The following is an 11,677-nucleotide window of genomic DNA, read 5'->3' as shown; positions in this document are numbered from 1 at the left end:
GCGCGCGGCGCGCATGCGCATTATTTAAAGGCGCGAAATTCAAACAGTATTTAAACCCTTTCATTGTTACTGCTGGTTGCCCGTGATAGGATTTATCCTGTGGTTTTGCCTGAAGCCTTGTGCTGTTTGTCCGTGTATATTCTGCTTGTTATCCGGTTTTGACCCCAGCTTGTTTCCTGACTACGCTCCCATCTGAATCCTGACCTGTGCCTGTTACCCGACTACTCTATTGCCTGTACCCCTTCTGCTTGATACCCGATTTTGACCCTTGCCTGCCTGACGATCCTTGCTATCTGCCTGCCTCGACCCAGCCTGTCTGACGATCCTCTCTGCCTCATCCTTGCCTGTAACCGTGATCCTCGGCCCAAAAGACTCTAGATCCTTGCCGTGCCCCATTGCCTGCCAGAACTCTAGCCTTGCCCACTCATAAGTCCAGGTGGCACCCGAGTAGGCGGAGGGCCTTCCCGAAGCCCAAAAGTGGTCACACATACTGGTGAAGAGAGCTCTGACCACGGTGCTTGGCTCTAGTTCTGGTATTGGGTGCCGGCCGTGACATGGGGTGGGGAGTTAATGATTCAAATAATTTAAATCTAGGTGGCTTTTATACAGTAAAGAATAGGAAAACTGTTGCTTTGTATGTCAGCAATGAGAACTTCTGTATGTGGAGGATAGTATAGCTCAGATTATGGGCCTGAACCCCATTGCCTGTTGGCAAACAAGGCTCATTCATTTTTTATATGTTAGATTCTGTCCTCTTTTTAGAGACTGTGCTTTTTGTGTTACTGTATCTGTTAATTTCCTGTACATGCTGATACTCATCTCCTGTAGCAGATTTTTCAGATCGCGCTGATATCCTCAGGAATGGAAGGCTGCTGAAAGATCACTGATCGGAAGTATGTCAGTGGCAAGTCTTCATTGAATGGAGCTCTTCCGGTGGCCATTTCGAATAGAATAATGGCAAAAGCCCACCAATCCACTTCTGCACCATATCCTCTCATCAGATGAATCTAGAAAATTAAAAACATCTTTTGTTAGATAATTAAATTTCTTAAAGAAGCATTCCTGGAATAAGTTTGTACACCATTCTTTCATAATTCTTAATAACAGAGGCTTGCAACATTAGAACTTGTGTTAGACTAGGCTAACTATATATAAATAGACTAAGGGGCCGATTCATGAAGCTCGAGTGAAGGATTCGAAGTAAAAAAACTTCGAATTTCGAAGTGTTTTTTGGGCTACTTTGACCATCGAATGGGCTACTTCGACCTTCGACTACGACTACGAATCGAAGGATTCGAACTAAAAATCGTTCGACTATTCGACCATTCGATAGTCGAAGTACTGCCTCTTTAAAAAAAACTTCGACCCCCTACTTCGGCAGCTAAAAGCTACCGAAGTCAATGTTAGCCTTTGGGGAAGGTCCCCATAGGCTTGCCTACGTTTTTTTGATCGAAGGATATTCCTTCGATCGTTGTATTAAAATCCTTCGAATCGTTCGATCGCAGCATTTGCGCTAAATCCTTCGACTTCGATTTCGAAGTCGAAGGATTTTAGTTCCTAGTCGAATATCGAGGGTTAATTAACCCTCGATATTCGACTCTTGATGAATCGGCCCCTATATGTACATGAAACAATAAAAAAATCCTTATTTAGAAATGTAAATGTTTCTCACCTCTGAGGTCCGTGCTATTTCATAGATCTTATTGTTGCTGAACATCCCTTCTGCAACTAGGACAAAATCTGCAATTTTTATATGTCCTTCGAAGTTAAGCAAGATATTAGGTGGTTTTAGATCACTGTAATAAAAGGAAGAGTAAGAAAAGTCAAGACATGGGTCAAAGCTATAATAATTATAATAATAAAAGTAATGGAAAAATAGTGAGGGATTAGGGCTGAAAATGAAACTATTGTAATTACCAGTGAACAATACCACATGAATGCAGATACTGTAGACCGATGATCATTTTTGCAGAATAGAATCTTTTGAAAAAAAGAATAATAATACTAATCTCCTTAGCTAGGAACCTCCCGTTATATTGTCTTTAGATTTTAAAACCTAGGGAAAGGTATGATAAAACCACTAACAGAAAATCCCGTCACAAAAGACCACCCTTGGTTTTATAAACGCCCCATTGTACATGCATTTGTTATCTTACTATCATGGATTCTAGAACAATGTATGAATAAATAGTTAACATTCATGTCACGTCACCAAGATCAACTTATTTGCGTGTATATATATATATATATATATATATATATATAATATATATATATATATATATATATATATATATACAGTATATAAAAAGGAATAAAATGAAATTCCATATAGCTCTTGAGATGTTACTTACTTTATGCGATCCATGTCCAAGCAACCTTTCTCATCCATAAGCTGTTCCAAGGTTCCTCCTCTTATGAATTCCATTATAAGCAGGGGCGATCCGTGGGCTGCTGCCACCTGAGGCAGCAACCCCGATGCCGCCCCCTCTCCTGCTCCACGCTTAAAAGTTTATCGTTGTAGCAGGTCAAAAGGGGCTGCATTGCTAGCGCAAGAGCGCGTACTGCGCTTTCTGCACTAGCAGAGCCAAATTTCCGGTTTAAAAAACGGAAATTCGGCTCTTAAAGTTATGGCTTTTTGCTGCCCCTTGTAACTGGCCGTTCACTGCTGCCTGTAGTCTTGAAGTTGTGCCTTCTTTTCCTACCCTTTGCATATGCACACAAGGAATGAGTCATCTGAGCAACTCCCATTATGTATTTCCCAAGGATCTCCTACACCCCTGAGGGTTGGTGTGAAAGACATAGGGGTTTATGTGTGTGTGTGTGTGTGGGGGGTTAATTACAACCTTCAGTTAGCAAATGGGATAAAGGGCCAGATAAGACACTATCATGTGGCACTTAAAAAGTTTTAGGGCAATGGCACACAGTACATTTTTCACCCAAGCTTAATCTGCTCCAATGCAGGCAATAAAACTTAACTTAGAAAATACCTTTGGAGTAGTGTCAGTGTGACTCATCAGTAGTAAAACATTTTAATTGGGTATATGCTAAAAATGCAGAAGATCTGCTTTCTACTACAGCTGGAATTAATGACACTTGTGGAGTTCCAAAATGGTGACACAGTGTTCAGCAGACACTACCCTAGGCTGCGTTTTTAAAGAAGAGGAGCAGATTGTACCTCGGGTGAGTTTTTATGGTAGAGGAGAACCAGACCTGGCTAAGGTGTAAGAGACTTCAATCATCGGGGTGCCCAACAACCAGGCACATCAGTGATTTAAACTATTCTTCTCCCTATGTGGAGCACAGCAGTGGGAAAAGATTCCCTCCTTAGAATCACTAAAATTCACAAATGCAAAATCTATAATCAGTCAACACTATTTTGTCGCCTTCCACTGTGAGTTCCTAGCCATATATAGGTGATTTCAATTTCGCATATACTTTTAAGAAAAAAGAATAATATTCTTTCTTATGTAAAGTAAGTAGCAGCTTCTAAAGTAAAGCCAACAGTAAAAGATACTATATAGCATTATTGGCTCTTTATTGTACCTGGGTTTGGAAAGCTCCATATCCATGGCAGAGAAAGGGACAATCTTCGGTGATCCTGAGAGTGTGTGCCTCTGCCATGTTGTTGTCTCTATTCCTCGCCTTCTGAATCACTTTGATTGCCACTTGATCGCTGCATTTGTTAAGTGATGCCAGCATCACCCATAAAATAAACAACAGCAGCATTTTCGTTAAATATACACTGACCAAATATTCTAATACAACTACACATTAATTACACATTACATTGAATTTAAAGTTATAAGTAATTGCTGTTAAAGAGGTTGTTCACCTTTGCGTTAACTTTTAATATGATATATTTTCGGAGAAAACTTGCAATTGGTTTTCCTTTTATATTATTTGTGGTATGCAGTGAAATTCTGACAGCTGCAGATAGGAAACTTTAGACGGTCCCTAACTGCTCTGCAGGGAAATGATCATACTTTCAAACAGCAGAGGGAGGCCCCACCACCATACTTCCCTAACCTCAAGCACCTTTGTTTGTTTCCCTATAAAGCAGCCAGCGACTTTGTAGAGATTTGTATCCGCAGACCCAGTGCAGTCTGCATATTCTGATTATTAATCCGTCTTGCTGTATTTGCTTCTATGGCTGATATTATTTGACTTGTGCTGTTTTGATAATTTATGACGATCCCTAAGCTTAACCTCCCAACTGAAGCCCAGACCACACTAAGCATGTGCGTGGTCCTGCAAAGATGTTTAACAAAATTACAAGATGACAGCCCCATGCGGCCAACTTTAAAAACACAAATCATTTTTTAATTAGGCTTCTGGTTCAGTAAGTATGTTTAGTATACAAAATACAGCAGTTTTAGCATTATTCTATTTTAGACTTTAGTTCCCCTTTAAAGTAAAAAGGAGATTTTATTTTATTTGAACACAAATTTCTGGGCCAGCTCCAAATCCTTCTTGAAAGTGTTATTAATGAAGATTTCACTCATTCATTCCTCTTGACTACTTTGCTTCTCAAGCAGTGAATAGCAAGCCTGTAAATCCTGGAATTAATTTGAATTTTACTCGTCCTTTGCTATTAAAGGTAGTCTCTAAACTACAGTGGCTTCATAATACTGTTTCTCCGGCCACTTCTTGAAGTCACTTCTGTCTTCACAATTGTATAGAGCAGCATAGTGCCTCCGTAGGTAGCACTTCTGCCTTGCGGCATGGTGTCCTGAGTTTGAATGCCGCTTGGGCACTGTCTGCAAGGAGTTTGTATGTTCTTTCCATGTGTTTGTGGGTCTCCTCACACCACAACCGATAAACAGAAACATATCCCTTTTTGCATGGCTGAAATGATTGACAGATTATGCCCCCTCCCAAACATTTCATGACAGTCACAGTGGTGCCCCCCAAGGAATAATTTCATAACAGACACAGCTGCACCCCTATATCACTTCTTGGCCTTTCTTCTAGTTATGTGTGGGTCGACAAAAATTCAACCTGCACCTAACCGAAAGTCAGCCAGCAGGGCAGGTGTCTGGCCTGGGCCCCCCATTACTACTTTCTTCTCCTGTTGGGCACCCCTAGGCCCACCGCTGCTCGACGCTCCCCCCCCCCTTCATTTGTGCAATTGTGCAAATTTTCATCATCAGGTCCAGAGCACTGGGAATTGGTGTGTGGGAAATTTAAAAAGTAATCATGTCTCCTGCCCCTCCCCAGTGCTTCAGAACCAATGTGGATGAAGCTGGGTGGCACGTTGCTGCTAAAATCCTGATGCTCTAGGCCCGGGCCTTTGTGGCCTTCCCACAAATCCAGGTCTGACTGTGACAGGTCTTTACTAGTTTACCCCATTTTCAACATGAGTTGTGCCCAACAAACATTTTGCCTGTTACAGTTAAAAAATATCTTTAGCAGAGCTGTCAACTTTTAAAATCTGGTCATAGGGGAACCTACGGCTCACAACCTCTCTTGAAGCCAGATATCGCTCTGCTGACATCACTGAAATGTTCTGAGCATGCAGGCCCGGATTTGTGGCGAGGCCACAAAGGCCCGGGCCTAGGGCGGCACATTTGTAGGGGCAGCATGCCGCCCAGCTGCATTGATGCACCTCACTGGGAGAAGCAGAGCTGGGAGCGGAAGAGATGGAAGGGGTGCAAGACGCAGCTGGCCTCGGGGCGCAGAGTTTAGAAATCCGGCGATGTGAGCATGCGCACCTCAGATTTTTGCCGCAAATTTTCCAAAATCATGAAAAACTGGCAGAAATCTGCTAATGCCTAAGAGACGGGAGATCAGGGGACTGAAACCTGGGGGATGAAGTACAAAATCTGGTAACTCAGAAAAAATAGGGGCGCTGACAGCTCTGCTATGGTTTTTGTTATTTCTTGATCTTAGCAGGGCAAACAGGGAAACTGAAGCTTCTCCATGTTTGGTTCTTGTGAAGTAGATAAGTAAACTTTATAATGGACTCCAGCTAACTAACTATTCACAACAAAGCGGGAAGAGAGAGGGTTACATACTGGTAGTCTGCTTATCTACCTAAAGGACCCAAAATGGGGGCAGATTTACTAAATCGCTGTCGAAAATTTGCCAGAAATCCAATCTGCAGGGACCTAGCCAATTTACTAACAGGCGTATTGGACAATTTGCTAGAGAAAGACACCGTCACTAGCTCAGTTTCGCAACCTTTCGCCAGGCGCATTTTTCTCAGACAAGCAATCACAAATTCACTAAAATGCGAATTTTACAGAACATTACCTCTTTCGCCAGAGTTCCTTCACCACCTTAGATCTGGTGAACTGATAAGATGAAGCTACATCCTCCTCAATCTTATGTTAGTGACATTATATTCTGTATGCCAAAGTGTAATAAACATTATAAAAAACGCTGGCGTTTTTTCATATTTTAAAGCGGGATTGTCCTTTTAACCCTTGGAGGGGCATGCCACATTTGTTTTAGGATGGGCTCGTGTCTAAGGCATTAGAGGATCTCTTTTGTCTTTATTTTGCTTCCTTGTACCCACCCTATTCAAATTGACCTGTGTACTAAATTGTGCAAGTGTAATAACGAAATTTGCTTGGCAGAAAAGAATATTATTGAAAGTTCGCTATGAAATGCTTGCACAAATTAACGCTAGCGAAACTGCCGAGATGCAACTTTGCATTTAATGAATTAGAGTAGTGGTAGCAAATTTGCGTGTGGCGCGAAGACGGGCGAAGCCTTTGCTGGCAAAAATTTAGTGATTTTGATCCATGGAGCAGTTTCAGTTTTCCCTACTGTCCCGTTTATATCAAAATATAACAAAAACCATATATTGTTCTTGATTAGAACATAAAGCAAAAGATATGTTTAGCACAAGCCCTATTTATTAAACTCATGTTGACTAAAGCTGGCCATAGACGCAAAGATCTGATCGTACGAATCGAGGATTCGTTCGATTTTTGGGCCGTGTGGAGAGTCCCGACATTTTTCGTCCGGCGGAGATCGGTCATTTGGTCGATCGGACAGGTTAAAAGATTTCTGTCGGCTGCGGTGATATCTCTGCGTGTATTGCCGATCGTACGATTTTCAGAGGGAGACTGTTACTAGCTTTGGTCGGACATAACTTTTGTACGATTGCTGTCAGGGGCAGAACATCGGCTGATCTGTTCTTTTGTACTTTATTTGATCTGAATGGTTAGTGGCAGGTCGGGAGATGGGAAAGTCCGATCGTACGATGATTCATACGATCGGATCTTTTCGTCTATGGCCAGCTTAAGGCAGGTATACTGCCCCTTTAATAAAGACTCTGGACAGAGACCGTCTGCTGACTGAGGAACATTGATTTACAGGTTATCTCAGCATGCACACCAAAAGAGCTGCTTATAAATCTAAGGGCAGGGACACACAGGCAGATTCTGGGAGATTTAGTCGCCTGGCGACTAATCGTTTCTTCTGCGGGGCGACAATCTGCCCGAACTGCCTTCCCCCTGCTATAATGAGAAAACGCCAGCACCAATGCACTCACATCGATTTGATTTCCGAAGTCGCCCGAAGTTGCCTCACCAGGAAACTTCATGCGACTTTGGAAATCGAAGTGCCGCGAGTGCATTGGCGCTGGCGTTTTCTCATGTATTTTCGGTAAATCCTCGTTTACATTTTCATCACCGGCCCTACGCAATTATAATAAAAAAATCCCTTTTAATCTGTACACCCCAGAGCTAAAGAGGATAAACTCTATTCTATTTACAATTGCCCCCCTTCGTACAACGTCACGTCCTTTGAACCGCCCCCGTAACATCATGTAACTTCACTGAAGGAATGGGGAAGTAGGCGTGGCTTTCAGAGCGTAGGCGGCCTTTGGAATCACAGCCTTTCTCCCACTGTTGAAGCATGTGCCAATGGAATAGTACACATCAGTGAATGTTTGTGCTGAGGTTTGGCTTTGCCACACAGCATTGCTTAGACTCTGAGGAGGGAGGGAGGGAGGACTGAGACATGAGGGGGGAGTTCTGAACATGATATGTGGCCAGAGCTGGTGTGTGAGTGAAATAACAGGCACGTCTGCATTCCCCTTCCTTAGGGAGAGCACATACAGGAGAGAGATTTCTCCTGAGGATGTCCTAAAATGCTTCCCGTAGATCCTTGCTTCTTACCATGTGACTTGTAGACTCTTTATGCACCTGGCTGGTCAGGGTTTCCAGCTCTCTCCTGATCGTGGCAGCGCAGGGTGAGTCTGCCTTTCATTGCAATACATTATGTTGCTGTCAGGTAAGCTGTAACTGTGTGTGGCTTTACTTCCTGTCAGTTTTGCTTGTAACTTGTCATTAATGTAGTGTGTTTTATTCATTGTCATTCTGCTATGGATACACATTGCTGAGTTTATAGTCTAACTGCTGGCTGCATAGGAATAATCATGAGTACGTCTGGGATGTAGTAGTATAAATCCCTTTCGGGTAGGTGCCCTCATGTAGTTTCCTTAAATTCTCTTGTCTTATCCAAAAGAGCTGCTTATAAAGCCAACACTCAAATAATGTATTTTCCTTAAAATCCTCGTTTACATTTGCATCACCTACGCAATTATAATAAAGAATCCTTTTCAACCCGTACGCCCCCGAGCCAACGAGGAAAACCTCTATTCTATTTACAAATTGCCGCCGCAGACTCTGTCCGAGCCCTTCGTACAACATCACATCCTTCGCACCGCCCCTCTCGTAACATCATGTAACTTGACTGAAGGAATGGGGAAGTAGGCGTGGCTTTCAGAGAGTAGGCGTCCATTGGAATCACAGCCCTTCTCCCACCGTGGAAGCGTGTGGTGACGTTGCATGTGCCAATGGAAAGGTACACAGTATCAGTAAGTGAGCGTTTGTGCTGAGGTTTGGCTTTGCCACACAGCATTGCTTAGACTCTGATCCTTGCTTCTTACCATGTGACTAGTTGACACTTTATGTACTGTGCTGTTCAGGGTTTCCTGCTTTCTCCTAAACGTGGCGGCACAGGGTGAGTCTGCCTTTCATTGCAATGCATTATGTTACTGTCACTTAGGTGGGATGTAACTGTGTGTGGTTTTACTTCCTGAAGCAGATTCTGATTGTAAATTGTCCTATCATAATCTAGTATGTTTTATTCATTGTCGTTCTGCTATACATTGGTGAGTTTATATTCAAATTGCTGGCTAGATAGGAATAATCATGTGTACTTCTGGGATGTAGTTCAGCCAGTATAAATCCTTGTCAGGTAGGTGCCCTCATGTAGTTTCCTGGAACCCTCTTATGTGTTTATATTGTAGGGTGCAGTTCATTTTCAGACAGCATATGTGGCTCCAGGAACACTTACCTCCCTCTGGCTCAGTTGGTACTATGTTCCATTTTATAGCCAGACCTTTATTGCCCTAGAGACATGGCAGTGTGTGAAAGTATTCAGCTGCCTTATTTTGTCTTCTTAGTCAGCATTCAGCCATCCATCATGTGAATTTCAGTTGCTTTCCATTTTCTTTGGGATTATTGTAATCTGATCAATTGCTGTGCGGCTTTCTTTGTAAAGTGGGATACAAAATGAAAAACAAACTAGCAAAAATAAAACCACTATTACATTTTGAGTTTTACATGCGCTGATAATATTTCTAGTCTTTTTTTTTTTTTTCCACTGGCAGATGGGGAGTCATTAAATACTTTGTGAGTTACGAGTTATATGCAATTTGAGCAAAGCAATACGTTTTGTGTATTTTTCTGTTACTTGCATTTATTACCTGACCTATGCAATCTTGGGCCCTAGTCACAGCCCTACTCGTTTCTCTTTTCCCCATGTCCAACAATTGAATCCCACATGTTCCAGGGAATATTTTAGGCTAGGGCCAGACGACTGCAGATCATGTCCTGCTTTTCTCCACAGGCCCCCAACTTCTCGTCCACTCTTGCTCTACCTGCACCCAGAAGCATTGTTTATGCTCAGGTGCAGGCTGACACAATGGATTTCGGCACCGATAAGCAACATTTTGCATTTTGTGCCGTAATTCGCCCACAGTTAGAAAGACAAGGGGATCAGCAGAGCAGTGAATTCTCCACCTGTGGAAAATCTGCAATGTTATCTTCCCATACAAGGTGCAAGTGTGCCCCTAGGTGCAGGTCTGGACTGCGATTGAAAATAAGCCTGGACATTTCACACTGTGCCTCCACAAGCCCATTAAGTATGACTGTCTATGACATCATGCAGTAAAAATCCTTCCAAGTGTGCAGAACAGGCAAGTGAGGGACATGCAGGGTCAGACTGCACTGGTGGGACATTGGGGAAAAAACCTGGTGAGCCACAGCGGCCCAGACCTTCTTCCTGCATAAAGCCATTGGCACAAAATTCCTCCCTCCCTCCCTGGCCCCCTGTGTGGCCACAAGAGGAAGAAGGTATGTGCTGGGGGCCAGAGGGGGTTGCGGCTTAGGCAGGGGGTCCCAGGCCCCCCAGTCCAACACTGGGAACATGTGAGTTTAGAAAAGGCACCATCGCCAACATAGACATTTTCATTAAACTATTTATTTTCTATTAATGTGCCCAATGCTTCTGCCTAGCCCTAGTTGTTGCGCATGATTACATTCCCCCTAATTACTTATTTCTTAAGAAATATTCCCTTGATATAGAAATCAGTGCAAATAATATATTGACTTGAAACTTGAATATTCAATATTTATTAAGCACACAAAAAATCTGAATTGAAAACTTCCAAAACATCTAAAAGTTTGTGAGTTAATTTACAAGTTAATAGGAGTTGACCTAGCCAAAATTGAAGCAGTTTTTAAATGAGGTTTTGAAATTTTGAAAATAATGAGCAGAATATGAATTTGATGTACAGGTATGGGATCTGTTATCCGGAAACCCATTATCCAGAAAACTCAGAATTACGGAAAGGCTCTCTCCCATAGACTCCATTTTATTCAAATAATCAAATTTCTAAAAACAATTTCCTTTTTCTGTGTAATAATAAAACAGTAGCTTGTACTTGGTCCCAACTAAGATATAATTAATCCTTAATAGAAGCTAAACCAGCCTATTGGGTTTATTTAATGTTTACATGATTTTCTAGCAGACTTAAGGTATGAAGATCCAAATTACATAAAGATCCATTATCCGGAAAGCCCCAGGTCCCGAGCATTCTGGGTAACAGGTCCCATACCTGTATTTGATTATTTTTTTATTCAATCATGTTTTTTAGATTTTTTTTTTATATATAAGCCAGTATTTGAGTTTAGCCATATTATGTGTTTCTTCAAATGAATAAAAACCCTCAAATCGACAAATTTATATTTTTAATGAATAGTTCTCTATTTGTGGGCTTCTAGCTGCTAGCATTTCAGAGGTTGAAAATTCAATTCACATGAGTTTTTAAGGTTAAGGGCAGAGACAGACGAGAAGATTCGGGGAGATTAGTTGCCCGTCTTCTTCTGGGAAACTAATCTCCCAGAATTGCCTCCCCACTGGCTAAAATCTAAATCGCCGGTGGGATGGCACTCAAAGCGATTCGTTTTCCGAAGTTGCCTCACGAGGAAACTTCGGGTGACTTCGGTAAAAGAAACGCTCCGAGTGCCATATGGTTGACGATTTTAGCGGTTGGGGAGGCAGTTCGGGGAGATTAGTTGCCGAAGAAGAGGTGATTTGTTGCCGGGCAATTAAATCTCCCCAAATCTTCTCGTCTGTCTCTGCCCATAAACAG

The 11,677-nt window shown here is 42.3% G+C and overlaps 2 protein-coding genes across 6 annotated transcripts in view; one reads left to right on the top strand and one right to left on the bottom strand.

Moving 5' to 3' along the window:
- Positions 1–513: 513 nt before the first annotated feature.
- LOC108713623 (RAC family serine/threonine-protein kinase homolog) lies at positions 514–3,139 on the bottom strand. Its single transcript, XM_018257161.2, has 3 exons — positions 2,355–3,139; positions 1,673–1,796; positions 514–1,007 (listed from the first exon to the last, which is right to left on the bottom strand). Exons 1-3 carry the CDS (start codon positions 2,426–2,428, stop codon positions 837–839), a joined length of 369 nt encoding a protein of 122 aa, XP_018112650.1. The 5' UTR covers positions 2,429–3,139; the 3' UTR covers positions 514–836.
- Positions 3,140–7,855: 4,716 nt separating this feature from the next.
- LOC108713934 (uncharacterized protein C11orf24) overlaps positions 7,856–11,677 on the top strand; it is a 41,903-nt gene continuing 38,081 nt past the window's right edge. The window contains exon 1 of one of the 5 annotated variants that reach the window (XM_018257673.2): positions 7,856–8,206. The gene's annotated coding sequence lies outside the window, so the exon portion shown is untranslated. The other 4 variants (XM_018257674.2, XM_018257677.2, XM_018257676.2 and 1 more) reach the window with 4 other exon arrangements.

This window comes from Xenopus laevis, chromosome 4L (assembly GCF_017654675.1).
Source record: "Xenopus laevis strain J_2021 chromosome 4L, Xenopus_laevis_v10.1, whole genome shotgun sequence".
Taxonomy (NCBI): domain Eukaryota; kingdom Metazoa; phylum Chordata; class Amphibia; order Anura; family Pipidae; genus Xenopus; species Xenopus laevis.
The sequence above is the reverse complement of the archived record's forward strand: the minus strand, read 5'-3'. Positions and strand labels throughout refer to the sequence as shown.